Source organism: Theobroma cacao, chromosome 6, assembly GCF_053813885.1.
Source record: "Theobroma cacao isolate CCN51 chromosome 6, ASM5381388v1, whole genome shotgun sequence".
Taxonomy (NCBI): domain Eukaryota; kingdom Viridiplantae; phylum Streptophyta; class Magnoliopsida; order Malvales; family Malvaceae; genus Theobroma; species Theobroma cacao.
Window position 1 is genome coordinate 7634499 of NC_142644.1, and position 25888 is coordinate 7660386.

The following is a 25888-nucleotide window of genomic DNA, read 5'->3' on the forward strand; positions in this document are numbered from 1 at the left end:
GTACTCGTCTTGATCGCGAATAACATTTTATTTGGTCAAGACTACCATAGACTGGTGACGCCTTGGTTGCTGTCATTGGTGGAGGACATCGATGCTTGGAATGTCTTTCCATGGGGGCACTATGTTTGGAAACTGACCTTGGACTACCTTTTGAAGGGGTTCAAAGTTCTTGACTTGAGCGTGACAAAGGAAACTCGATTACACTACAACATTTACGGATTCGCATGGGTGATACAGGTACTAAAACGTAACATTTTTCAGTTTCCTTTCGAACAAAAAATTTATGGGTGCAGTCGTTTACGATTGACGGTCTGATAATGGTTATATTTGACATGCAGTTTTGGACAATAGAGGCAATTTCGGTCTTTCGAAAAATAGTTGCCCCTTCTAGTCTGAAGGACAACGTCCACCCACGAATGTGCAGATGGGATTGCAATCAAAAGCCAAAAGACTTCTACAAGACAATTCAGAAGTTAGAGTCATTTGACCAAGTGAGTGAACAACTGCTAATTTTTGCGTTATATTTGTAAAATAATTTTCCCTATTCGATAATGACAACATTTTATTTGTTTATTTGTAGTTGTGGGCACTGAAGACATTGGAACCCACCACGGATGAGGCCCTCCGGGAGTATTTTGTGGACCTTAATGTCCCGTTATCAGAAGGCAACGAGTACGTGCCAATAGGGCACATGGAGGATCAGTCGGATTGGGGCTTAGGTGCGAGGCAAAAAAAGAGAAGCTTGAAGGAGAAAAGAGCCTCTGGTGGCACGAAGCGGATACGCACCGCCGCTGCTTTAGTTGATGAGATGATGGATAAAGGGGACGACCATGGTCAAGGCAGTGAACAGCTGGTAAGGACAATTGTAACGGTTTTGTGTTCTCTAATTCCATTTGTGATTATCGAATAACATTTCTGTGTTTGCAATTGGACCATGGGTCGGCAGCTTCAAAACCACCTACCGATCCTCCTCAAATGTAGAGTGGAAACGACCTGTCGGTAAGATCGATTCTAACAGTTTGTGTTCTACATTCCCACATATGTTTATCGAGTAACAGAGTAATTTATGTAATTGTAGTTTACAGAAGCGAGGACAAGTCCTCAAGCATCGATCGGTCCAGCCCAACCGCAGACAGCTAATGAGCCGACGGTAAGGATATTAAAATTGTAACGGTTAATGTTCAACAATTCTAAACATGATTATTGAATAACATAGTTATATATATAATTGCAGTTTGCGAAAGCGATGACAGGTCTTGAAGCACCGATCGGTCCGGCTCCACCGCAGACTGCTAACGAGCCGGCGGTAAGGATATTAAAGTTGTAACAGTTAATGTTCAACAATTTCATACATGATTATTGAATAACATAGTTAAATATGTAATTGCAGTATGCGGAAGCGACAATAGGTCCTGAAGCACCAATCGGTCTAGCTCCACCGCAGACTACTAACAAGCCGCCGGTTAAGATATTAAAGTTGTAACGGTTAATGTTCAACAATTCCATATATGATTATTGAATAACACAATTAAATATGTTATTGTAGTTGACCCAGTTGAGAACAGTCAATGACGGAGCAATCACAACCCGCCAGCTCCGACGGATCATGCGCAAGCATGAAAAAGATATGTTGGAGTTGAAGGCTTCAATTCAGTCATTGAGTGTAGCAATGCAGACGATTGAGGACCGTATCGTTGGTCGGATTCTTGATGGCCTTAAATCACAAGTACGCTATTCTATCTTCGCTTGTATTTTGATAGTTTAAGTTTAGCAACTGTTTAGACTGTGTTTTCTTGATGGTTTTAATGGCTTTTGGGGTTAAGTGGTAGTGGTTTAATTGATTTTTGGTCATTAGCGAGTCAGGACATTTTTATTATAGTTAGTTGTTGCCGTGTCAGCTTTAGCGTGTCACAACATTATATATGTTATTCATGGTGTGTCACAACGTTTGATTTTGATATGCATAGCGTGTCAGAACATTTTGCTTGTTTTCCTTGGCGTGTCACCAAGTTTATCTTGTTATGCATGGTGTGTCACAACATTTTAATTGTTTTGCATGGTGTGTCACAACATTTTCCTTGTTATCCTTGGCGTGTCACCAAGTTTATCTTGTTATGCATGGCGTGTCACAACATTTTCCTCATTATCCTTGGCGTGTCACCAAGTTTATCTTATTATGCATGGCGTGTCACGACATTTTACTTGTTTTGCATGGCGTGTGACAACATTTTACTTGGTATGCACTGCGTGTCACAACATTTTACTGTTTATGGGTTGCGGTATTTTATAAGCTAACTAACGATTTTTCCAATTTTGTAGGGCGGTCCATCTCACGGTGCTAGTCTGGAGCACGATGATGCTGATGATGGACAACATCATGAACTTGGTGTTGACATTGACGATGACGTTCTTGGTGCTGATGGAGAGCACGAAACTCATGTAGATGACGTCGTCGAAGAAGCTGTGGCAGTGGATGTCACCTTTCAATCAGATGATGCTGAAGGAGAGCATCTTCCTCCGGCCGATGCATTCGTCGACGCAGTAGCAGGAGCTATCGTTCTTTATCGTGAGAGCACTCCTGATGTAGTTGAGATACGGTTGTCATCACCAGAGTCATCTGCTGTCCATTATGATGCAGCAGAAATTTCAGACCCAACTGAGTGGGCACGACTAAAAATGGCGAGCAAATACATGGCAAGCCCATTCGTCGACCCCTTAGTGACCCGTCAAGATATGAGGGATAAAATCGTAGAAGACTACGAAGCTTTCAAGAAAGAAGAGTCCGCGAGGTAAGCTCATAAATAAAATTACAAATATTGTTTTTTAATGAAACAGTTATCCACTAAGACTTATGAAATTAATTATGTTACATATGTAGGCGTAACGTCGGTATCTTAGGGGATCAAGGGGCTGACTTTTTCATAACCTTAGAGGATCCCAATGAGAAAATGACAAGTGAACATATCGACGCATGCCTCAGCCTACTCTGCAAGCGAATGACAGGGCCGAAGTTGAAGCTGTACACTACCCGTGCATGCATGGTTGACACGATATTCTTCGTAAGTTTATTTTAAAATTGTTCAATTCTATAAATACTAAGTTTTTGATTGCATGAAGTGTAAGCTAATGTTTACATGTTTCACAGGACACCATCCGTATGCTACACACAGAATTTCCAACAGAAGATGCCTGAGCTAAAATACAAATTCCAAATGAGTTGCGGGGCTATGTGGAGGGTGAAAAGCCAACGTACGCCAAAAAAATGGGAAGATGTTGATTTCATCCTCGTGCCTTGCAACGTTGGTTGGCATTGGGTGGTTGCGAAGATCGACTTGGTGAGGTGGACGATCAAGGTCGCGGACTCAGCAAGAACTTTGGATGCTAAGGCTAACGGAGTTCGTGCAGGTCAGATGACACCCTTGACGACAATGATGCCATTCATCTGCCACCAAGCCGGTTATTTCAACAACATACGTAGGAAGAGACGGGATTTGACGCCGATGCCATTGGATATTCATTTACCAAAAGCTAAAGTGCATCGACAGAATGATAGTGTCAGCTGCGGTATGTTCATGATAGGGTACATCGAGCATATTTTGCAATCAGAAAAGATCGAAATTAAGCAGAATATGATTGCAAAAATGCGTCGGCAATATCCTCTGAAAATTTTTTCCAACAGTTGTGAGAGCGAACCCTGAACATATAGGCTCTTGTCTGTACAATTTTTTGGTACACATATTTTTTTATACAATTCATTTTATACACATTTTTTGTATACACTTTTAATTGTATACAATTCATTGTAAACAGATATAATTCTTTCTGTATACACAATATACTTTGTACAATTATTTGATACACAATTAATTTTTTTACCTATACATAATTAATTTGATACCAATAATTTTTTTCCTTTTCTATATACAATATATTTAATTTGATACACAATCGGAAGAAGTCAGCGTGTGACGCCTTAAACATGATACCACTCAGGGTGTCCCAACATACATCTGCTTGCACTCAGCGTGTCACCCCAAAATTCTGCAATAAGTCAAAGTGTGACGCCGTAAATCCACTAACACTCGACGTGTTAGCAGATAAATCTGCTTCCACTCAGCGTGTCAGAACAATTGGGCCATGATGTGTCACTCTATAAATCTCCAGATACTCAGCGTGTGACGCCATTAATCTACTTCCAGTTGGCGTGTCATAAGAATTGGGTCGTCGTGTGTCACCTCAGGTTGGCATTAATTAATTTCCAGGTTCGTCGTCTTTCTCTTCCAGGCACACCGGCTGCACCAACCCAACATTACATTTATTAACATTGAATATATAGATTTTTCCATCCATCTAATTGCTTCCAGCATGAAATTGTTCTGTATCCATCCTCCTTTATTTTTCCAGTTGTTTCCAGGCCAAAATTCTATCTTGCCAATATAAAATCGTACGTCTAAATTTACACACCAAAACTTGTTATGCATGGCGTGTCAGAACATTTTGCTTGTTATCCTTGGCGTGTCACAACCTTTTACTTGTTATGCATGGCGTGTCAGAACACTTGCTTGTTATCCTTGGCGTGTCACCCAGTTTATCTTGTTATGCATGGCGTGTCACAATAGTTTACTTGTTATGCATGGGTGTCATTTCATTTTTCTTGTTACAAATGGCGTGTTACAATATTTTATTTAATATGCACGACGTGTTACAACATTTAACTTGTTATGCATGGCGTGTCTCACATTTATTCCTTATTTATTTCTTCTGTATACCTTGTTGCACATTATGGCTTAACTCACTGGTGCATCTGTCCCATGTTTTGCAAATCCAACGCATATAGTATGAGGATCTTGACATTTTATCTGCTCGGTAATTCTATGAGGTCCTTTTAGTTACGGACTTTGTTGCCAAATATTTCAGGTAAATAAGCAAATACATGGCTCCTGTCTGAAGGAGATTGTAATCAGAAACATTTTTACAAATAATGTAAAAATGAACTTTAACACAATCTTGATTAGATAGAGGCCTTGACATGCTTATCTGCCTGAAATGTTTGGCAACAAAGTTCATAACTAAAAGTGCCTTATCGAATGACCGAGCAGACAAATTCGTAAAGCAAAACAAATTCAACTACAATTTTCAGACACATTTAGTTAGGCGATCAGGCTGTCTTCATTCACAACACAGCTTACATTTTCAAACATTGTCCTTCGTATTGGACAGTTGTTGCATGTGTGATCGGTTTGTCTGCAACTTGAACATGCTTTGGGTTGGCGCAGTCGTGGAGTCACCGATTGACTTGGAGATGGTGCCGAATTTATGGATGGAACTACAAATGGGTATGGGCAGTTTTGTCTTTTGTGCCTGTACCTCTTGCATTGCGAACATCTCCGTGCTCAACTGCCTTCACCAACTAATGGAATCCTTCTCCTCCTAGGTCTTCCTACTTGGCCTCGCCAAGGTGGGGGTAAGACGACAATTTGTTTCACATGAGGAGGGATGTCCCACTCATTAGGATGCCCTACCGGCCTAATGGATCCTGAATAACCCTCCACGAAAATGGTTGTCTTGTAGTAGTCAGCGCAGAATTCAATGGCTTCGCGATTGCATTTACTGAAAAACACTAAAAACTCAATCTTCAAGCACAATGTAAATGCTATGTCAGTTACGGTTCAAATAAGAAATAAAGATATTCTAACCTTATTGTTGTAATGGCATGGCTGCATGGCAGTAAATCTGTTTGGAGCTCACAACATGAAGACGTCTTCCTGGACAGGTTTACAAGTCCATCCATCTTCCCGTCTTTAACTTCGAACTCCACTCGATTGATAGGCTTAACTAGAAAGCGATGTGCATCATTAAACCTTTTACTTAACTGCCTAGCAAACCAAGGGCTGAGGGGCGTGGTCACCTTGACGACCTCCTCGTACCGTTCAGGGAACCAACGCTAGAACATGTCTCTAATGAACTCGATCAAAACAGTGATCGACATTTGTCTTGCATGCTTCAAGCATGAGTTAACACATTCCGCAATGTTGGATGTCATCATTTGGTATCGCCTTGCCGGTGAACATGCACGTGCCCATTTCTCAGGCCCTATTCTCTTAAGGTCCGCGTGGGCTCCCAAGTGAATCTGCTGTATCTGGTTCATATGTTTGTTGAAATCGGCCACCTTATAGCAATCTTGAGCAAGGGTGAAAAGCATACAAACATCGTCGTGCTTGAACTTGTTTTTAAAGTTTTTTTTTTCAAGTGGTAACCGCATAAACCATGGTGCGCTTCTGGGTATGCATTTTGAATTGCTTTCTTAATGCTGAGATGCTGATCAGAAATGAACATAGCGTTTTCAGGACAACTAACCGCATCACGCAGCTTGCTAAGAAACCACGTCCACGAGTCTTCGTCCTCAACATGGCCGATGCCAAACGCAACTGGATATACGCACTCGTTCGCATCTTTGCATATAGCAACAAATAGAACACCTTTGGACCTGCCTTTCAGATGTGTCGCATCAATTGCAACCGTAGGATGCTTTACATCCTTAAACCCCCGAATACAAGCCCCGTATGACCAGAAATAATATTTGAATCTCTCTTCCTCATCAGTAGCCACTGTAGTCACTGTGCCAGGATTTTCTTGTTCCAACATATAAAAATACGATGGTAGTAGTTGAAATGACTCCCCCGATCGACCGAAAACAAGCCTCTCCACATGCTCTTTCGCTTGCCAAGCCTTACCATATAAGCATTCCAATCCCCACTAAACCCCCATCTCACAAATTATGTCCTTAAGTCTCAATGCTACTCCATTAGCCCGAATCTTGTTTGACACAAGTTCACCAATCATCTTCACACTCGTAGTTGGAAACCGCCCTTGCAAACCATCAACGGTACAGGTGTGTACTTTGTGGAATGTCCGAACTTTCTAATATTCTCCTCTATCAGGTAACTTCGTTGCACGAACACTGAACTTGCATGCCTTGTCCTTGCAACCAACCTCATAACGAGCTTTACATGACCTTTTTACTCTTATCGCAAACTTCTCTTTTATAACCAACATGTTCAAAGCTCGTTTCAACTCGGCCTTCTACGAAAACATTCTTCCTTTGTATAAGCGATCTTCGGCACATGTCGACTCCTCAGTGGTAATTGTTTGGAAGGAGAACCTTTCTACACCTGCAATTGCCCACGTACGAGATATCCTTGCATTTCCCCTTTCCTGATCACTGTCATTGAGCAATGTATCAGGGGAACGATACCCGTTCTCACCAGCGATGGGGTTATTGTATATGGGGTCATCACACTGAACATCTCTTACATCAACACCTCCAACAGGTTCCGTTTCACCTTCAACATTGTTGCAAATTCTAATGTCACTGTCATAAAGGCAGTCATCGTCTGAACTGTCATCTTGCGATTGTTCAAGCCCATCATCTGAAGTGTGATCAAATCTATCTTCACCGACAGCGAACAAATCCTCATTTCCCTCATCAAATGCAGTATTATACTCCAGTGTCGCAGTGTCACCCTTCAACCTCACATTGTTGTCCTCAACTGTCTTATTCTCATTTGATAATGGCATTTCACACTCTACATTTCACCCGATCGTTGCATTTGTTCAAGAGAAGCAAGAAATTGGTTTGATGCACATCCTGATCGAAATTGTGTAGTCAACTGTTCTGTGAATGTCGTCTGTCTACTGGGCTGCACAAACTCTTGTGCATACCTCAATTGCCATTGTTGTGGGTTACGGACCGAATGCTGTGGTATATGTGAAGCATTGTAAATCTTATTTTGATTGAGTTGATTACCATGTTGTCCAACTTCTCCATGTGACATAACATTTGTTTGGCGTCCCTTAATGCTAACATACACAGCCGGAACATTCCTCTGTTCTAGCAAAATTAATACAACATCCTCATCGTCCTTGATAATTGGCTGTGATAGCTCTCCGGGTGTACTGATCAATGCATGTAACTCAATCTCGTCAATTTCTGAGTTTACCCCAACAACATCTTCAACCAGCTTCATCAAGCCCACAAACGACAAATCACTCCTAACCCCCCGCATTCGTGACTCACCACCCTTGTAAATGCCATCCACCCATTGACCACCGTGTCTTATCACAAGTCGCACAATTGGAACCCCACTGAAATTTTGAAAAAAAAATTGTCAATCATTTTACACAATACATGCCGTGATCAAAAATTTGTCAGTCGTGTTGTTACACGCCATGCAAATGACGTAAAATGTTGTAACACGCCATGCATATCAAGTCAAATGTCGTGACACGCCATGCATCACTGTTGTGACACGCCATGCATCACTGTCATGACACGCTAATCACTGTAATTATTGACTGGTTACACCAACATCCGTGACACGCTAAAAACCCAAAAAACCAGTTAACCCACGACACATCAGGAACAGCCATAACACGCCAAAAACCCATAAATTCAGTTAGCCCACCACACCTCAAGAACAGCCATGACACGCTAACAACCCAAATAACTAGTTAACCCACAACACGCCAGTAACAGCCGTGACACGCTAAAATAACTCTTCACTCATGTTATAGATGCATGGCGTGTAACAACTTTGAGCAATGTTTCTAATCCATCTTATCATTTACACCAAATGTTTCAGAAATTTAAGTGTGTTGCAGAAATAAACCCAATAACAGGTACCTTAATGTCATCTCTGCTATAGGGTGTGTTAATCTACGACAATGTGGCCAGATACCGAGAGATAGACCACAGCCCGATGACGATGGTGCTCAACAGAGAGTTGACAGAGTTCATACAGTTCAGAGATCTGAGAGAGCTGACAATGATGGTGCTCAACAGAGACTTGCTAGAGTTGAGACAGAGAAAGATGACCGAGCCCAAACAGTTGTGCGCATTTATTTTTAATGTTTTTCATTTTCTCTCTGGCAAGAGGCAGATAGCTCAAACAGCTGAGCATTTATTTGAAACGATGTTTTTAAGGGCATTTTGGTCTACTCATGTTTATTTTTGGATAGAAACAGATAACTTTATATGGTTGATTTTTTATGAAATCCGTCATTCTCTCACAATTTCCTCATCTTTGATTGGCATCAACAGTTGACTTTGAAAAAACATTCAGAGCGCCCAGGAATATTGAAAGCGCTATATATGTTTTGTAGATTACATTGTGCTCCTGAAGCTACAAAAGAATATGAATGCCGACACAGGCAGAAAATCTCCACTGATTTCAATATACTGGTTACCCTTTTATAATACACCTTCATTCGTCTTCTTGTTCATTCTTGTTACCATTTTCTTGCTTCGTATCTCGTTCACTAATCTTTTCATATAGGAATTTGACTAAGCCATGAAAGGCAGCCTCTCTATTGGAGTTCTTCATCAACTCCCCAGCAACTTCTGCAGGAGTGACATCCACCTCCTCCAAGAGCTTCTCGAGCTGTTGGAAAAGTTGGTGATCGCAAATCCCCAGATAGTTAAAGGCGAGTTGCTTAAACACAGAAGCATTGCAGTATGACATGTGAATGTGCATGTCCATACGACCAGGTCTCAGCAAAGCTGGGTCTAATCGTTCTTTATGATTGGTTGTAAAAATAATGATGCGTTCTTCACCACAGCATGACCAGAGGCCATCAATGAAATTCAGAAGTCCCGACAGTGTCACCTGATTGTCACCTCCGTTGAATCTCCGTCTCCGAGGTTCATTCTCAGATTCTCGATTTTCTAGCTCGATAGAGCATTCAATATCCTCAACCACTAGAATGGATCGGCTAGGCATGGCAAGCAACAAAAATCGAAGATCGGAGTTGGTTTGGATAGCAGTCAGGTCCAAGTCGTAGATGTTGTATTTCAGGTGATTAGCCATTGCAGCTATCAAGCTTGACTTGCCTGTCCCTGGAGGACCATACAGCAAGTACCACGTTTCCAAGCTTTCCCAACTCTTTTGTAGTATTGTTCCCCTTTGATAAAGTTTTCCAGATCCTCCATCACTGCCTTTTTCAGCTCCGAATCCATAGCGAGTGTCTTGAATGTCATTGGGTGCTTAAGTTTGGTCTCATTCTCATCCCACCTTCCATAACAAACCGTGTGGTATTTACTGCTTTATTCTCTTCTCTCATCATCTTTGCTCTTTGCAAAATGTATGGCAAGTACGAATTCAGCACTACATCTTTGTTTTTCCTGTGAAAACTTAGCTCATAGTGTCTAACTTGTGACCGCAGAGATCCATTAAGATCACCCTGGTTTGGGTTCCGAAAGCGTACTGATTCAACTCTCGCACAAACAATTTCCACTTCATCTCCACATTTTCATAAACATCAACCAGTACTTCACCTCTATCCATGGATAGAGCTAACTTGTTTTCCTTCTCACTTTTGCCCACCTTAAGTCTTTGAATTGAAGGGGTTGTTTTGCTGCCTAAGTATACATCAGCAGCTTCAAACACTTGGTTTATGGATAATCCTCTGAACTCTTCTATAACAATTGTCAGCTGAGAGGAGAAATGGCGAGACAGATTCTGTAAACTGACAGAGAAGTAGTTTTGGACATCAGCTGGAATGAAATCATTGGCGATGGTCCGAATGAGCATTGCCGTGGCTGCTATGGAGGCTGCTGTGGATAGAAGGCTCCTAGCTTTGATCACTTTCTGGTGGGACGACATATTTGTGAAATGTGAAGTTGTAATAAGCGGTTGGTTGAGAAGATGGTAGATAAAAAACAAAAAGAAAAGGTGTAATTGCCAACCCTTTTGTCGATAAAAGGTTCTTAGGATTGTGTTTTTGGTGAGGGAGGATTAAGCCTACAAAGCCTGCGTTCCTCAATGAGATGCCTAGTGAGATTTATATGGTGTTTTACTGACCATTTCAGAGGTCTACTTTTCACCTTGACATTTCCATTCCTTCTTCCCCAAGGTCCTGACATTTCTAAGACAGACTAATCTCCCAACTGACTCCGTTTTGGCTGCAGAGACTTGCTTTGTCAGACTGGGCCTTGTGGAAGTCTCGAAGAGTTTCATCCAAGATAGTTTTCAATAGTTTCACATTAACCAATCCTCATTATGTGAGCCACACTATTTTCCTCCCCTCCAGCACCACTTAGTAGAGCAATACCCAAGCAGTAGGAAAGTAACTAACTTCATCACAATTAATCACCATTATGAAATCTCAATCTAAGCTGTAACTTGTTATTCGAAACCTTTTGCAAAGAAAGAGCTCATCCGAAACAGCCAAAAAAATGAGCATGATGCAGGTGTGTGATGGAGATAATAGGATGCAAGGGTGAGCATTAATCCATTTGATTTTTTTTATTATTTTCATATTAATCAGTTAAGAAGAGTAATTTATTTAGCTATTTTTATTGGTTTTTTAATCCAAAATTCATAACTAAACCAATCGAAAAATCAATAATTAACCATATTTAAACCTCCTCAATCTTTAGAATATTATTCTTGAAATTCGAACAAGAATTTGAGAATATCATTCCTGAAATTCAAACAAGAATGATTACTGTAGATCAAAAGACCCATCGGATAATTGCAACCAATCCAGGCTATGCTTTTGATCAGGTGGAAGCTAAAATGAGGTCTCTAAAGGTCCAGCTTGCAGACTCTTAAGTTCTCTCGTTAGTTGTTCTCTCCTTCCCTATAATAATTTAGTACGAAAGTACCGTTGACAACCAGTAAACAATGATAAGAGTTATATGCTATGTAATTGCTATTCCAATGAATGTTTTGCACCAGAAATTTCATGAAACTTTACGAAATTAATTACCCATCACAATATTATTGCAGAATTAATATTGTAACTAGATTCATCATATCAAGTTACCATAACATGACCTAGTTTCATAAAAGTCAGGCCTTAACTAGCAGTATAGATTCTCAAATCTGCTATCAAGTCACTTCTTACTTTACAGATTCCCTCGTGGGAAAAAAATTCTTCATTTGATGCCAGTAATAAGTATTGATCAACAGTACTGCTTGAAAAAATTAATGGAAAGAGAAAGCTATGCGGATCCAAAAATGGAACATTTAAAATCTGGGTATCAACTAAATATTCAGATGAAATAAAGTTGATGTCCATCAGCTCCATTTAGAATTTGCCATCCAACATTTTCAAACCTTCAGAAATAACAATGTTACTAATACCTCTGATGTCTTGCCTTCAATTTTTTTTAGGAATTTAGTGCATCAGTTCATCCTATGACGAGGAACAGAGCAACTGGTCAGTCAAAACAGGTACAGAGAGGAAGCACTCATCAAATACCTAGCCACTATAAAGGATGTTTCTCAATAAGTTGTGACAATGTTCGAATATAGCAGAGCTTCAAATTAAAAGCATAATCTGTGATACGCCATCAACAAACTCCATAAAACAAAGCAGTTACTCTGTTGTTCAAAGCAATTTTACTTTGGTACCTAACACATAGAAGTCCCAATGGGAAACACTGAGGTGATCTCCTTGATGTTGCGGGAATTAACCAGGGCCAACTTTAGGAATGTCATAATGCTCACTCATGTTTGCCAGATACTGGTTGAAGTCTTGAATTCTGTCACGGTGAGATTTATTAGCTTCCTTGGCCAACCTGTGCACATCAAGTTCCTCCCTCTGCTCAATGTATCGTCTCTCTGCCGGTGTGAGATGATCATCATAATGAGGAGCCTTCCCCTCCCCACTTGACTTGTCAGCATCATTGATATCTTCTTCAGTGGGATCAACAGATACTTCTGCGCTTCCAACTGCATCAGGGACCGCCCAAAATCATGAGGTCTATGACACAATTATGATGCACTAAACAATGGGCAGACTGAAGCAGGTTGAACCAAATACTTAACAGTGTATAAATAACAGAATGACTAAACTAGTCAAGTAGAAGAACCAAAAAATAAATGGATGCAGCCACACAGATTTGGGGCTCAGTTAATGTACTGTATAAAAAGCCATTTAGCCAATCTCTCCATCGCCATTTATGGTCGTACAAGTAGTAGCCCGGAACTAAAGCTCAAACACAAAGAATTTTTGACAAGTGGGCTTTTCCTTCATCATTTCAACAAAGAGAGTGCAACATATATTGAAGTAAAGCAAAGAAAAAGTTGTTATATAATTAGAAATCACCACAAGAAACCCAAAAAAAAAAAAAAAAGAAAAGAAAAGAAAAGAACCCATCAGATAAAATTAAGTTAAATATTAGTAATTAAATTAGGAAAATTGAAAAATGAGGGTTTCCAAGAAAAAGAAAAGTAGAAAACCAACCAGCAGAGAGGTCATTCTGGGTAGCTTGAGTAATTTGATCTTGATGCTTCCTATGCTTCTTTTTCTTCTTGATTCCACCAGCCTTAACATCCAAGGCTTTTCCCTTGAGCTTCAGCTTTCCACCAATTACATTTTCGTATGCTGACATTTTCCCCCCTGAAAAGGCTCAAAAATCAAAGAACAATTTTGCAGGCATAAGCGAAACCCTAAAGTTATCCCAAAATCAAAATCAACTTGCCTACCTTAGTGGGTTATGAATTCTGATCTGAAAGAAGCAAACTTTCGGATGATTTGATACTTAATTTGAAGGTTTTATAGAGACAAAGAAAAACAAGGCAAAGACGAGAGAGGGAAAAGATGAACAGGATTTTGATTTGTTCCCAGCATCAAATATGTTTGGGGATTTCACAAGAGTGACTCATTTTTGGCCTGACAAATGAGCCCATTAAATGTTCGACTTCTTCACCCTTCCCCTAGGGCCGAAGAGTACTTCAAGTTAGAAGGTTCGATTAATGAAATTTTAAATTACGTCTGGATTTTTTTTGTTTAAATTCGTCTTGTGAAAATAATTTTTAAAATTAAAATTTAAGATTAGAAGAGCTTGAAATTCATGTAAAAGTCTGATTTGAATTCGACCGTAATTATTTTTTTATTTTGTGAAATAAGAATAAGCATCTACAGTGCATACAAAGTTTTCAAAGGAATTTCTTTATGCATTGGTCATGGGTTCTTAAACTTTACAAGCGGGATTAGAAAGTTGTCACATATTTATTTAAGTTAAATAATGAAAAAATTAATAATTAACTTTTAGCTTCACTTGTGAAGTTTGAGAAAAGCTCTCAATACTTTGATTTGTTGGTAAGGTGTTTGAGAAATTGGGTGAAAATTCAAAAGGGTTGAAGTCATGCAACTACGAGAATTTAATATTTTTGTATTCATTATTCATATAAATAATCTATTTCAACGAACGAGTTTTCTAATTTTCAAATTGAAGTTAGTTTGAAATAGTATTGATTATTACTTAACTCTCCCAAATTTACTCATACTCGTCTATGAATATCTAAATCGTGTTAAGGGAATTGGGTATTCAATAAAAGTGAATCCATTGCCATCCTTATTCAATTCTCATAATTGTTATTTGATTATTTAGTGCTTGTTTGGTCTGTTTTTTTTTCAATTTATCTATCTCTTAAAAGTAAAAATCAGGCCAAACATAAATTTTAAAAAACTCTTAAAAAAAAGTAACTTTTTTTTAAAAATAAAATTTTGATAAAAAGAGCTTCAGGAAAAGCTCTTGTGAGGAGCTTTTTCTTCTATTCTTTTGAAAATGCAAGAGAATTTTAATTTTTATTTCAAAAATATCTTTATCTGTTAAAAATAATTACAATATTATCCTCTAAAAAAAACATTTTATGATAATTTTAACCAAAATTATAACTTATAAAAAAAAATTTACCAAACAATTTTAGCTTAATTTAAAAAATTATTATTTTTCATAAGAGCTTTATAATAGCTTTTAAGGTAGAGAAAAGCTAAGCCAAACAGGCTCTTAATAGTGCTCTATTTTTTTTATCCTTTTTGGTGAACAATTGTTTAATTGTGTTCATGCAATACTTTAAAATGTTAATATTTAGTTTATTCGCATTGCTTATTTTGCAAGTGGCTATGTTAATTTCATTTCCTTTGCTATTTCTTTTCTCAATAACTTGGGGTACTTATTAAAATCAGATAGAGTATTTTGTAAAGATCATGTCTAAGGAGTGATTATATTCTTTCATGACAAACCCTAAGTGAGATTAATTTTAGCGTATTGGAGGTAGGGGCATTTTTATTAATGCAAAAGGGATGAAGTCCCTTTATAGATTTACAAGGCATTTCCCATAACACTTGGACGTTACATAAAGAACTTTAGCCTCCTTTTATACCAAGCCATGAAGCTTGGTCTTTACTATTATCTAATTATTCTTTACAACAAAAAAAAAATTAAAAAAGTTTTTAGAGGATGACAATTCATATCAATCAAATGCAAAAATTACCCAACCATGTTATCAATCATATCATACTTTCTAATTAAACATACAATTCAATCATAAACATCCTTAGTTAATGCATAGCCAATGATGTTTAAAGTCTTAAATCATGATTCTCTAGCAAACAAGGAACATAATATCTTAAACATGCATAATTAGCACTAAATTGTAAATAATGTGTATTGACACAATAACACTACGAGAAAAAAGAAGTTTTTCTGATAAATAATTCGTCAGAAAAACACTCTAAATTTATCAAAAATTCTCTTTGTCAATGGAATTTATTAATGATAATACGTAAGTTGATAACGCTTTCTGTTGAAAATGAAAAATTTCGTTGATATTGGTAGAATTTTGTTAGTAAAGGAAAATTTTCATTGAAAATAAATTTAACATTTCTAATATTATGAAATTTTGGATATTATTAAATCGTAAAATTTTTTTCAAAAATCCATAAAAAATACTCAATAGTAACTTTTTAAATTTTAATATTTTCTCTAATTGTTAGGTTTACTTTGAAAGTAATTACGTGAAAATTACTATACACCCACATAGATTAAACAAAATATATAAAATTTTAAATTTCATTAATAAAAAGGTAATATTTTTACTAAAATGTTTATGAATTCCAATTACATGAGGAAACAAAAAAAAAACACAATTAAACCTCTATAAATTAATATCCTTAGGATCATAAATTTTTATTAATTAATCGAGATATTATTTGATCGATAAATTAATAATTTATTAATTTATATATTAATTAATAAAAAATAATTTATCAAGGTATTCTTTATTTGGACCTCTGTGGAATTATGGCAAAAACTTAGAGAGGTTAAGGTACTTGTGAAATGCCCCATACTTTGATATGGTGACAAATAAAGCTTATCGGATGTGAATTGAGGCATAATAAGATATTTTTAGAACTAAGGAGATAAGATAAAATTTTTAGAATAAAATAATAGTAAAATATTAATATTTAACCGGATGTCGAAATCAGTTATGAAGAAGGATCATATGGTTGATCCAAGTGGGGGAGAAGATGTCAAGCATGACTCTATACAATACTTGTCATGAAATACATGTGATGGATAACATGTTTGCATGCTAGGAGAGTCCCGAAAAATTTACAAAAGTCGATATTGTACCTAGAGGTACAACAAAGTTGATTTAAGCCTTGAACTAGATCAAATGGAGATTTTAGGGTGAAATTGAAAATTTTAAATTCTCAGAATGACTTAAAATGGTGATTTGGGGTTCAAAGATTAATTTAGAGTCAAACCAAAAATTTCACTATCTAGGGGCAAAATGGTAATTTTGCCACTCGAGGACAAAATGGGAAAATTTTTGAAAGATTTTGATCATATATGACTTATTGGAGTATGATTTAAGGTTGAGAAGTGAAAAATTTGTAATCTTGGTATTTTTTGGAGTATAGGGGTAAAATGGTAATTTTACCACTCTTGGGGCAAAACAGTAATTTTCCACCACAGGACACTTGTCCAGCACATGGTTTTCTCTTATCCTCATTTTGACCTTTGACTAATCATGTGGTGGAGAATGGAAGCATAATTATTAAAGTATGAAAAGAAAAATGGACTAATAAGCATGTGACACGTGTCAAGAAAGGATATTTTATTATTTTCTATAAAAATCAGCCCATATTTATCCCATTCTTCTTCTCCATATTCGACCACACCAAGAACAAAGGGAAAAAGGAAGAGAACAAACCCTAGGTGAAGAATTTCAAGAGAAAAAGTGTGGAAAATAAAGGAAAACAAGTGAAAAAGGTAGGATTTCTCAATTTAAACTTGAAATCTATTTTCCTTAAGCATTTCTCCTTATTTTTCGTGGTTAGATTTCATGTTTTCATGGTGAATTCATGGCTGGTCAAAATGGATATGGAGAGAGAATGATATTGGATTGATTTGATTTCAAGTTATATTAGTGTTTTTAGTTAGTTTATCATGTCTAGAAACAAAACAACAAGAAAAGAATTCATTTTCCCCATCACCCATCAATGGCTGAATTTTCTAGGGAGGATATTGTGGCTGAAATTGATGATATTTCATGATATTTTGGTGATATTTGATGTTTGGTGAGGCTAGAAATTAAATGAGAAATTTTGGTGTGAAAATCTGAATTTTTGCTCAACGTATAGACATGTATGATTATTGACCCGGGACTGATAAATTGAATCTCATTCACAATCACTGAGGTAATTTAGGTATAGTTGGAGTGTAGAAAGTGAGAAGAATTGATTTGGAGTTAAATTGGAGATTTTAGCTGATTAGGCCGAGTATAGTGTGACTTAGGTCGAATATCACATTTAAGCGATTAATCGGACATTTTGCATTCCATATCATGCATTAGTAGTCTAAATTAGTTTAATTTCGATTTAGTACCAATGTAATAAGTTTCTCGATTTTGTACTGTGTTAAGGTGGTGAGTCCTCCGACAAAGGCAAGGAAATTGCACTCGAGGATCGATAATCGGAGTACTTTAGAAATTTGACTCCCGAAATAGTGAGTAACCTTATCATCATTTTAATTATCTAAAGTATGTTTTAATTTGGTTTTGGTGAAATTGTATGATAATGATTTTAAATGGTTAATTTTTGGGTTTTGTAAACAAGATGTGTTTAAATAAAATGATTTATAAATAGTTTTGAAATTCAATGATGACTTTGAAAATAGAGTAATTGGAGACCACTTGCGGTGTTATAAAGTTACGATTTAAATTGACGGTTTATGATAATGTGTTGGCATGACTGGCTGGGTTGTGTTTTATGAATTGTATAAATTGTTCTATTTTACACTTGCAAGGTGGATAGTATTATATTAGCCTTGTCATACTGTCAAAATTTTATTGTATGGTGGGTTTAGCTTGCTGTAGTGGGCGGGTTTCTGTGGACTAGCCTATTAGAGGGGCACAGTAAATCCTTTTATATTTTACCTCGGTTAGAGAGGTGAGTAGGGTAACTCCCGAGGTATAACTTTTAGAGTTCACTTCACGCCAAACCACCACGTGAGGGGAAACTCGACCAATGCCAAGGAACGACTATATTTTTAAAATAAAAACGTGATTTATGCGTACATAACTTTTAATAGCCTTGACAGACTCAGTTGGGATAGCCCTCGGCCAAGGTATCCCATATAACTGAGTATGATAATGATTTTGGCATTAGCCAAGTTTTAAGATACTCATAAGCCATGTTAATGTTTTTTAAATGAAATGAATATTTATGTTATGAAAAACATATTTGGATGAAATGTTTTAATAGTCTTCTTTTACTAGCCTTTAGATATTTTAAATGATATTTGTTTACTCACTGAGATTTTATAATCTCACCACCTTTCTTTCCACCCATATCAGGCTCAGAGTAGGTTGTATATAGCTGATTCCATTGAGGGCTTCCCTTGGATTTGCGTCCTCCAAACTGTAGGATTACAGTTTTCCTTACTTCTAGTTATTCATGGGCCCACTTGATATTGTAAATTATATTAATTTAAATACTCTGGTTTACTGTGTCACAGTGTGAATGAATAAATTTATTTGGCTTTTACATTGCCAAAAATTATTTACGTATAATTCTAAAATTATTGTTTTATAAGAAAATAGAACATTTTATTGAATATTTTGTTTTATCTTCTTCTTATATCCAAATAATTCTAATTTTATTTTAAATAAAGGTTTTAGATGCTTAAACTTATTTTTAATTATGAACTATGTGGTTTGTACTTACTTACTACATCTTTCGTTGATTTCGAAATTTTCAATGAAAAATGACCAAAATACCTCTGTGTAGTACAAATTTCTCTTTGATTGTTTTTGAACTAAAATTGGTTCATATCACTTTAAAACATGATTTTAGTAACTAATACTCACAAGGGAAGTGAGAAAATTGATATTAAAGCCTTGCGAGATTCTGGTTGGCATTCCGGGCAATGAATGTCTATCGGGACGTCGCAGCGGTTGTCACGGGCTCGATGGAAGTTCCGGATCATGACAATTTGACCCAAAAATAAAAGAAAGCATATGATGGAGGTGAATGGCAACGACTTCATGCTTTTAGCAAACAAAATTTAGATGATGGAAAATGAAATGAAAATGGAGGGATTAGAGGTTGGGGATAAACTCAAAACTGGTTCACCATAGGAGAAGACTAATTCAAAGGAGTCATTAAACAATAAAAGAGCGTAAAAAGATGAAGGTGGCATGGATAGAAAAGATGAGCTAGCAAAAGTTGACATGGCAAGAGAAAAGCTAGTAGAAGAGAAGGGAATGAGAGGAAAAATAAGTTCAACTTTCAATTTCTTATTAGACATGTTGACTATAAAAGAGGAGATGGAAGAGAATAAATGTTAAAGAGTACAATTTTCAAGAAAAAAGGATATGGAAGAAGGCTTAAAAGTGAGGAAGGAAAGGGATGTGGTGACCAAGACATGATAGGTTTGAGCAAATAAAGAACGAGAGAAAAGTGACGAGAATGGTGATGAAGTAAAAAAGAAAGAGGATGTGTTAGAAAATAATGGGAAGGGAAATGAGGTAATTGATGTAAAAGAGATTGATATAGGTAGAATTAAAGCCTAGACAATAAAGAACATAGGCCAAAGCATGAAGAATTTAGGAAAGGATCGTATAGTATATTATAAAGCCCAAATTTTAAACATGGAGAGTGAAGAAAGCCTAGATGAGGTGGATGAGCCCAAAACATATATGAGAGATAAAGAAAATTTGAAAGAAAGAGAAAAAGAAAATTGAAACAAAAAGGGAGAGAGAGGAACTAAATGAAAATGAGATAGAAGAGAATGAGAGATGAACAATCAAAGAGGAAAGAAAGTATGTGACTATGTTCGAAGGAAAATGAGGAGAGGATGAAATCTTAGGCAAAATTCCTTAGTTTGGAAAATTAAGAAATAGAAAAATGGGTTTATTAAGTGATTTTGAAGTAAGAGTAGGGGGAGTGGGAAGCAAAAAGGGGAAAAAGAAAAAATAGGAGAAAATAGTAAACATCTCATTGACTGATAGTGACATCAAGAATCAAAATAACATTATCTGAATAAAAGCAAAAGAGTGTTAAAAGGTAGGAAAAGCTTTGGGAGTTATAGCCACAAGAAGTGAAAAAGAAATTATACAGAGATACACATAAATAGAGAGAGATAAGGTAGCTACTAACAATAGAAAATGCATGAGTAGCTACTAGGAAAGTGAATCTTAGACGTCAAGGATTAATAAAAAATGCCAAATCATAAAGAATATTATTTCTTGTTTGTATTTTTAGGCTTGAAGGATGTATGCAATGTGGTTAGGAACAGAAATGGTGGAAAACAAATAAGAGATAGTGAAAAGTTTTAATAGAGTTAGAGGAATCAAGCCAGTGACAAACAAGCGGTCAAGAAAACTTTAATGCTCTATTGATGGATGGAATGTGGGGTGTTTTATGAAAGTTGAATGCAAGTTCTATTTTAAGATGACCAGTGAAACATAAAAGGTATATTAGGATGTTTATGAGGGTTGTGAAAAGATATGAGGATGGGATTGTACAAGATGGCTTTGCTTAGGGATGACAAAGGCTATATGTGTTGGGATGAGCCCTGCAGCCAATTGGGATTGGTGAAGGCTTGATTCCAATCATGCAACAACATCATTCATGTTGAATGATTAAAGGTTTTCCTTCATCAATAAGACATCAATTATAACAAGTTATAAGTTTAATTGGATGAAGTCTATGAGATTAATATGCCTTGCAAGGGAATTGCAATGGGTTGCAGTTATGAGTTCCTTATGCATCAAAGCGCAATCTCAAAATGTTCCTAGTCAATGTCTCATTGAGATTGGACATCAATAATACCTAGAGACTGGTACATTCTATATTTTTAATTTGAGAAGTAAGCAACCGATCTCATAGCTTGAAGTATAGAGATACTTGAAACTAGAATATAGGTGTTTTCCTAGGAGAGCAAGTTCACTAAACATGACCCATCATGAAAAGTGCATTTTGTCATGACCCGGAACTCCCATCGAGCCCGTGACAACCGCCGCGACGTCTCAATTTACATTCATTACCCGGAATGTCAACCGAGACCCCGCAAGGCTTTAATATCAGCTTCTCATTTCCCCTGTGGGTAACTGTTTCCAAATACCACATTTTAAAAGATTTTAAACTGTTTCCAACTTAAACAAATGAAATAATAATTTCCGTCTCACAGGGGTATTTTTGTCATTTATCCCAAAAATCTCAAAAATCATCTAAAAATATAGTATGTAAGTGGAAAACACATATTTCTTAATCAAAAATAATTTTGGATGTCTAAAACATTCGTTTAAAATGGAATTATGACTGTTATAATAAAATAAAAATATTCAATAAAATATTCAATTTTCACATAAAACGATATTTTAAGAACACTGCATAAATAATTTTTATAGCGTAAAAGCAAAATAAATTCTTACATACCGTAATACAGATAACCAAAGTATAGAATTTAATTTACAGTGACACGTGGGCCCACGAATGACCAAAAGTATAAAAAGAAATGAACCTACAGTCTTTGGATGTGGCAAGTTCAACTGTAATCCTTGCCGATATCAGTTATCTACAATCTATTCTGAACCTGAAATGGGTGGAAATGAGGGTGGTGAGATTATAAAATCCCAGTGAGTAAACAAACATCACTCAAAATATCTAAAGTCGAGTAAAAGGAGACTATTAAAACATTTCATCAAACTGTAATTTATCATCTTTCAACTTATTTCAACCAAATGAAATCAATTTATTTAAAGCAAGTAATCAATATGGCTTATGAATTTCTTAAAAAGCTTGGCTCATGCCAAAAATTATTATCATACTCAGTTATTTGGGATACCTTGGCCGAGGGCTATCCCAACTGAGTCCGCCAAGGCTATTAGAAAGTCATGTTTTTATTTTGAAAACATAGCCATTCCTTGACGTTGGCCGAGTTCCCCTTCACGAGGTGGTTTGGCGTGAAGTGAACTCTAAAAGTTATACCTCAGGAGTTACCCTACTCGCCTCTCCAACCGAGGTAAAAATATAACAGGATTCTGTGCCCCTCTAATAGGCTAGTCCACAGAATCCAGCCCACTGCAGCAGGTCAAACCCACCATACAATAAAATTTTGACAGCATGACAGGGCTAATATATTACTACCTAACCTGCAGGGTAAAATAAAGCAATTCATATAATTCATAAAAACACAGCCCAGCCAGTCATGCCAATACAATAACATAAGCCATTAATTCAATTTTAAATTTACAACATATCAGTGGTCTCCAATTACTCTATTTTCAAAATCGTTATTTCGTTTCAAGACAATTTATAAAATATTTTCATTTAAACTCATTTTGTTTACAAAACATAAAAATTTACCATTTGAACTCATTTTCATAAAATTCACCAAAACCGAATAAAAACATACTTTAGATAATTAAAATGATGGTAAGGTTACTCACCGTGTCTAGAGTGAGGATTTTCGAAATACTCAGACTATTGGTCCTCGGGTGCAATTCTCTTGCCTTTATCAGAGGACTCACCACCTTGACACAGTACAAAATCGAGAAATTCACCACATTGGTACTAAATTGAAATTAAACTAATTTAGACTACTAATGCTTGATATGGAATGCAAAAATGTCTAAATTTTTGCCTAAATGCGGTGTTAGCCTATTTCGGTCTTTTACCCGATAAATTGATATACGCGTCCGTTTAAACTCCAAATTAATTTTTTTCAGTTTCTATACCTCAATTGCACCCAAATTGACTTAATGTCCCTCAGTGTGGTGCAAATTATCAGTCCCGATAATAAATTACGAAAATACCCCTAGTGGGTAAAAATTTATATTTTTGCTCCGAAAATTTCCATTATTTTTCTAGGCTCATAATTCATCATTATTCATCATAATTCCTCAAATAACCATCAAGATCAGCAGCCAATATTCCCCTAGAAAATTCAGCATAATGGGTTTCAATGGGAAAAATTTATATTTCTAGCTTATTTTTGCTATATTTCAATATAACTTAACTAAAATCACTTAATTCAATTAAAATCAACCAAAAATCAAGCTCAAAACTCATCCATGGAGGTTTGGCCAGCATGGGTGTCCATACCCACTTTCTAATTTTGCATGGAAATGAGAAAAAAATGCATGGGTAGTGAAAATCACAAGGAAAATCAATGAAATTTACCTTTTTAATGCTTGATTTCTTGATTTCTCTTGATTTTCTCCAAATTTTTCAGGTAGGATTCTTGTTTTTTTTTTTTCCCTTTTCTCCCCTGGTTTGGACAGCTGAAGAAGATGAGAATTCCGGAATTTTTACCTTTTTAAAGGCTAAAATAATATAATATTATTTTATTCATTTTTTTAATGTTTTATTAATTCCTTAAATTCTAGCCATCCATTTGTTTCCAAATTTTCACCATACACTTGTCCCACATATCCATAGCTTAGGTAAAATTCTCAGACTTATCCAAAGTCTTGGTGGAGTAATTTTTAAAATTTACACTTTTACCCCCGTAAAAGTCAAAAATTACATTTTTGCCCCAAAAATTGAAAAATTGCCCATAGACATATTTTTCATCCCTTATACTCATACCATTCTCCAATTTGTCAAATTTGATCTAAATTCTCTCAAAATCTCAAATTTTGTTCGCGGGTGGCAAAATTACGATTTTGCCCCTACACTCTAGGAATCACTGGAATTAAACTTTTTCACTGCCAAACCCTCAAATTATACTCCAATACTCAAATCATACTCCAATAAGTTAAATGGGGCTAAAAAATTTCTTTTCTAAAAATTTCCATTGTGTCCATGGGTGGCAAATGACCATTTTGCCCCTAGATAGTAAAAATTTCGGTTTGACTCCAAATTGATCCTCGAACTCCAAATCACCATATTAAACCATTCTGAGACTTTAATATTCTTAATTTCATTTTAAATTCTCTATTTGATCTAGTTCGAGACTTAAATTAACTTAATTGTACCATTTGGTACATTGTCGTCTTTTAACGATTTTTCTTTCAAGGCTTTCCAAGTATGCAAGCATATTGTCAATCATATGAATGACATGGAAAGTATTTTATAAGGTCGGGCTTGACAACACTACCCCCCTTAAAATAAAATTTTGACCTCAAAATTTCATGTACTGAACTCAGAGAAAATGTGGGGGTATTGTTTTCTCATCTAATGCTCGACTTCTTATGTCCTCCCCTTTAGAGGGAATTTCGATTTGTTCACCTCATTTACCTCCAATTCAACTCAAGTACGTCGCTTATGTCTATTATTATCCTTTAAAATCATATCATAATAACCTTCACAATTATGATCTCTTATATTGAGACATTAAGCATGCTTCTATTACTATCATTAAGCTTGAACCATAACTCCATCTCAATCATACCAATTTCGATCGCATTTTACTCTTATTTAGGTATACCAATCACTATCTTATTACTTCATTCCATATCAAACTTCTCGACTTTCATTCATTCATCCTATCCTCATACACTATTGTGTAGTTTACAACATCATTAACACGCCATACTCATTCCTGTACATATACTCAGCGTTCAGGAAAATTAATGGCTTTAATTATTTCTACTTATTTCATGTTTACTTTGCATTTAGGAAATTTCAATCTTCTTAATCCTATTAATCCATCTCATATGGCTTAATCGTACTATAGATTATATTCCCTTAACTATTTCTCCAAAATTCCTTAGGTCACCATAAATCGTCTTCTGATAAGATTCTTAATCGTTACATTATCTATACAACTCATCAAATATATTGAGTTCAAATCTTGAACCACTAAAACCATTATTCATTTAGTTGGGTACATCACTACTCCACACATACATATACATATACATTCAAATGTCTATATTCCTCATTATGTATACGAGTCTCTGTTTTCAAATGCCTTCAGACTAATTTCTCTTAATTCATTCCCATCCACAATCAAGATTCAATAGAATAAGCTTCATAATTCATACAAATTCTCATCATGCCTGTGTATAGTTCCTCATCATTTATATACTTATATTCTCTTCTTATCGTTTCCAATTATATGCTTAAGTTTCCTTGTACTGTATATCATTGCATCACAATGTCATCTCCATTGAATTATAATCTATTATGCGTGTATGTTTTATAATCCCATTGGTATCTCAAAAATTTATCTTGACTTGATCATTGCATCTTATGCAATACTACAATTCCTAAAAGTCATCCTTATTCCTCGATTATCCTTCATGTCTCCTATATATTGTATCCTTATTGCATTTCGATATTGATTTGTCACTTAAAACTCAGATTCATTTGAATCATGTATGCCTCACGCATTTTCGAATTCCAATTCCCATAATATATTAAGAAAGTTTCATTATCTGACTTCATTATCAAGGTTAACTTCTATCATCCTTTATTCCACTCTTTCATATGAATATAACATCATTCTTCCTTAACTAATTTACAAATTGTACTTGAAATTACAAGACTTGAAACTAAATTCTCCTCAATTACTTTTTAATGTTAATACTTATACCACTCTCAGCTTATAGCTTCCTTTTTATAACTACATAACTTA

The 25888-nt window shown here is 36.0% G+C and overlaps 2 protein-coding genes, 1 long non-coding RNA gene and 1 pseudogene across 4 annotated transcripts; 1 reads left to right on the forward strand and 3 right to left on the reverse strand.

The window, feature by feature from the left end:
* The first annotated feature begins 950 nt into the window (after window positions 1-950).
* LOC148762038 (uncharacterized) lies at window positions 951-3840 on the forward strand. The gene is made up of 8 exons (XM_088807559.1): window positions 951-999; window positions 1079-1150; window positions 1235-1306; window positions 1391-1462; window positions 1547-1726; window positions 2320-2789; window positions 2879-3059; window positions 3146-3840. Exons 3-8 carry the CDS (start codon window positions 1247-1249, stop codon window positions 3191-3193), a joined length of 1011 nt encoding a protein of 336 aa, XP_088663685.1. The 5' UTR covers window positions 951-999; window positions 1079-1150; window positions 1235-1246; the 3' UTR covers window positions 3194-3840.
* Window positions 3841-9181: 5341 nt separating this feature from the next.
* Window positions 9182-10776, reverse strand: LOC18595598 (protein HYPER-SENSITIVITY-RELATED 4 pseudogene; annotated as a pseudogene).
* A 1463-nt stretch (window positions 10777-12239) lies between these two features.
* LOC18595599 (7-dehydrocholesterol reductase-like protein) lies at window positions 12240-13671 on the reverse strand. 2 transcript variants are annotated; one of them, XM_007023627.3, is made up of 3 exons: window positions 13494-13671; window positions 13252-13407; window positions 12240-12737 (listed from the first exon to the last, which is right to left on the reverse strand). In XM_007023627.3, exons 2-3 carry the CDS (start codon window positions 13397-13399, stop codon window positions 12475-12477), a joined length of 411 nt encoding a protein of 136 aa, XP_007023689.1. In that variant the 5' UTR covers window positions 13400-13407; window positions 13494-13671; the 3' UTR covers window positions 12240-12474. The 2 variants fall into 2 exon arrangements, with proteins under 2 accessions (XP_007023689.1, XP_017977994.1); XM_018122505.2 differs by having other exon boundaries at window positions 13252-13416; window positions 13494-13623.
* Window positions 13672-21700: 8029 nt separating this feature from the next.
* LOC148762039 (uncharacterized) lies at window positions 21701-23589 on the reverse strand. Its single transcript, XR_016027243.1, has 3 exons — window positions 23488-23589; window positions 22755-22838; window positions 21701-21898 (listed from the first exon to the last, which is right to left on the reverse strand). It is a non-coding gene; the product is annotated as an uncharacterized LOC148762039 (long non-coding RNA).
* Between the last annotated feature and the right edge of the window lie 2299 nt (window positions 23590-25888).

Bases quoted from the DNA above. Each gene is read 5' to 3' on its own strand.
- LOC148762038 (XM_088807559.1), top strand. From the start codon at position 1,247: ATGACAGGTCTTGAAGCACCGATCGGTCCGGCTCCACCGCAGACTGCT. The intron at 1,727-2,319 runs GTACGCTATTCT...CCAATTTTGTAG, and splicing joins TTGATGGCCTTAAATCACAA to GGCGGTCCATCTCACGGTGC. The intron at 2,790-2,878 runs GTAAGCTCATAA...TTACATATGTAG, and splicing joins AAGAAAGAAGAGTCCGCGAG to GCGTAACGTCGGTATCTTAG.
- LOC18595599 (XM_007023627.3), bottom strand. From the start codon at position 13,399: ATGTCAGCATACGAAAATGTAATTGGTGGAAAGCTGAAGCTCAAGGGA. The intron at 12,738-13,251 runs GTTGGTTTTCTA...TCCCTGATGCAG, and splicing joins CCAGAATGACCTCTCTGCTG to TTGGAAGCGCAGAAGTATCT.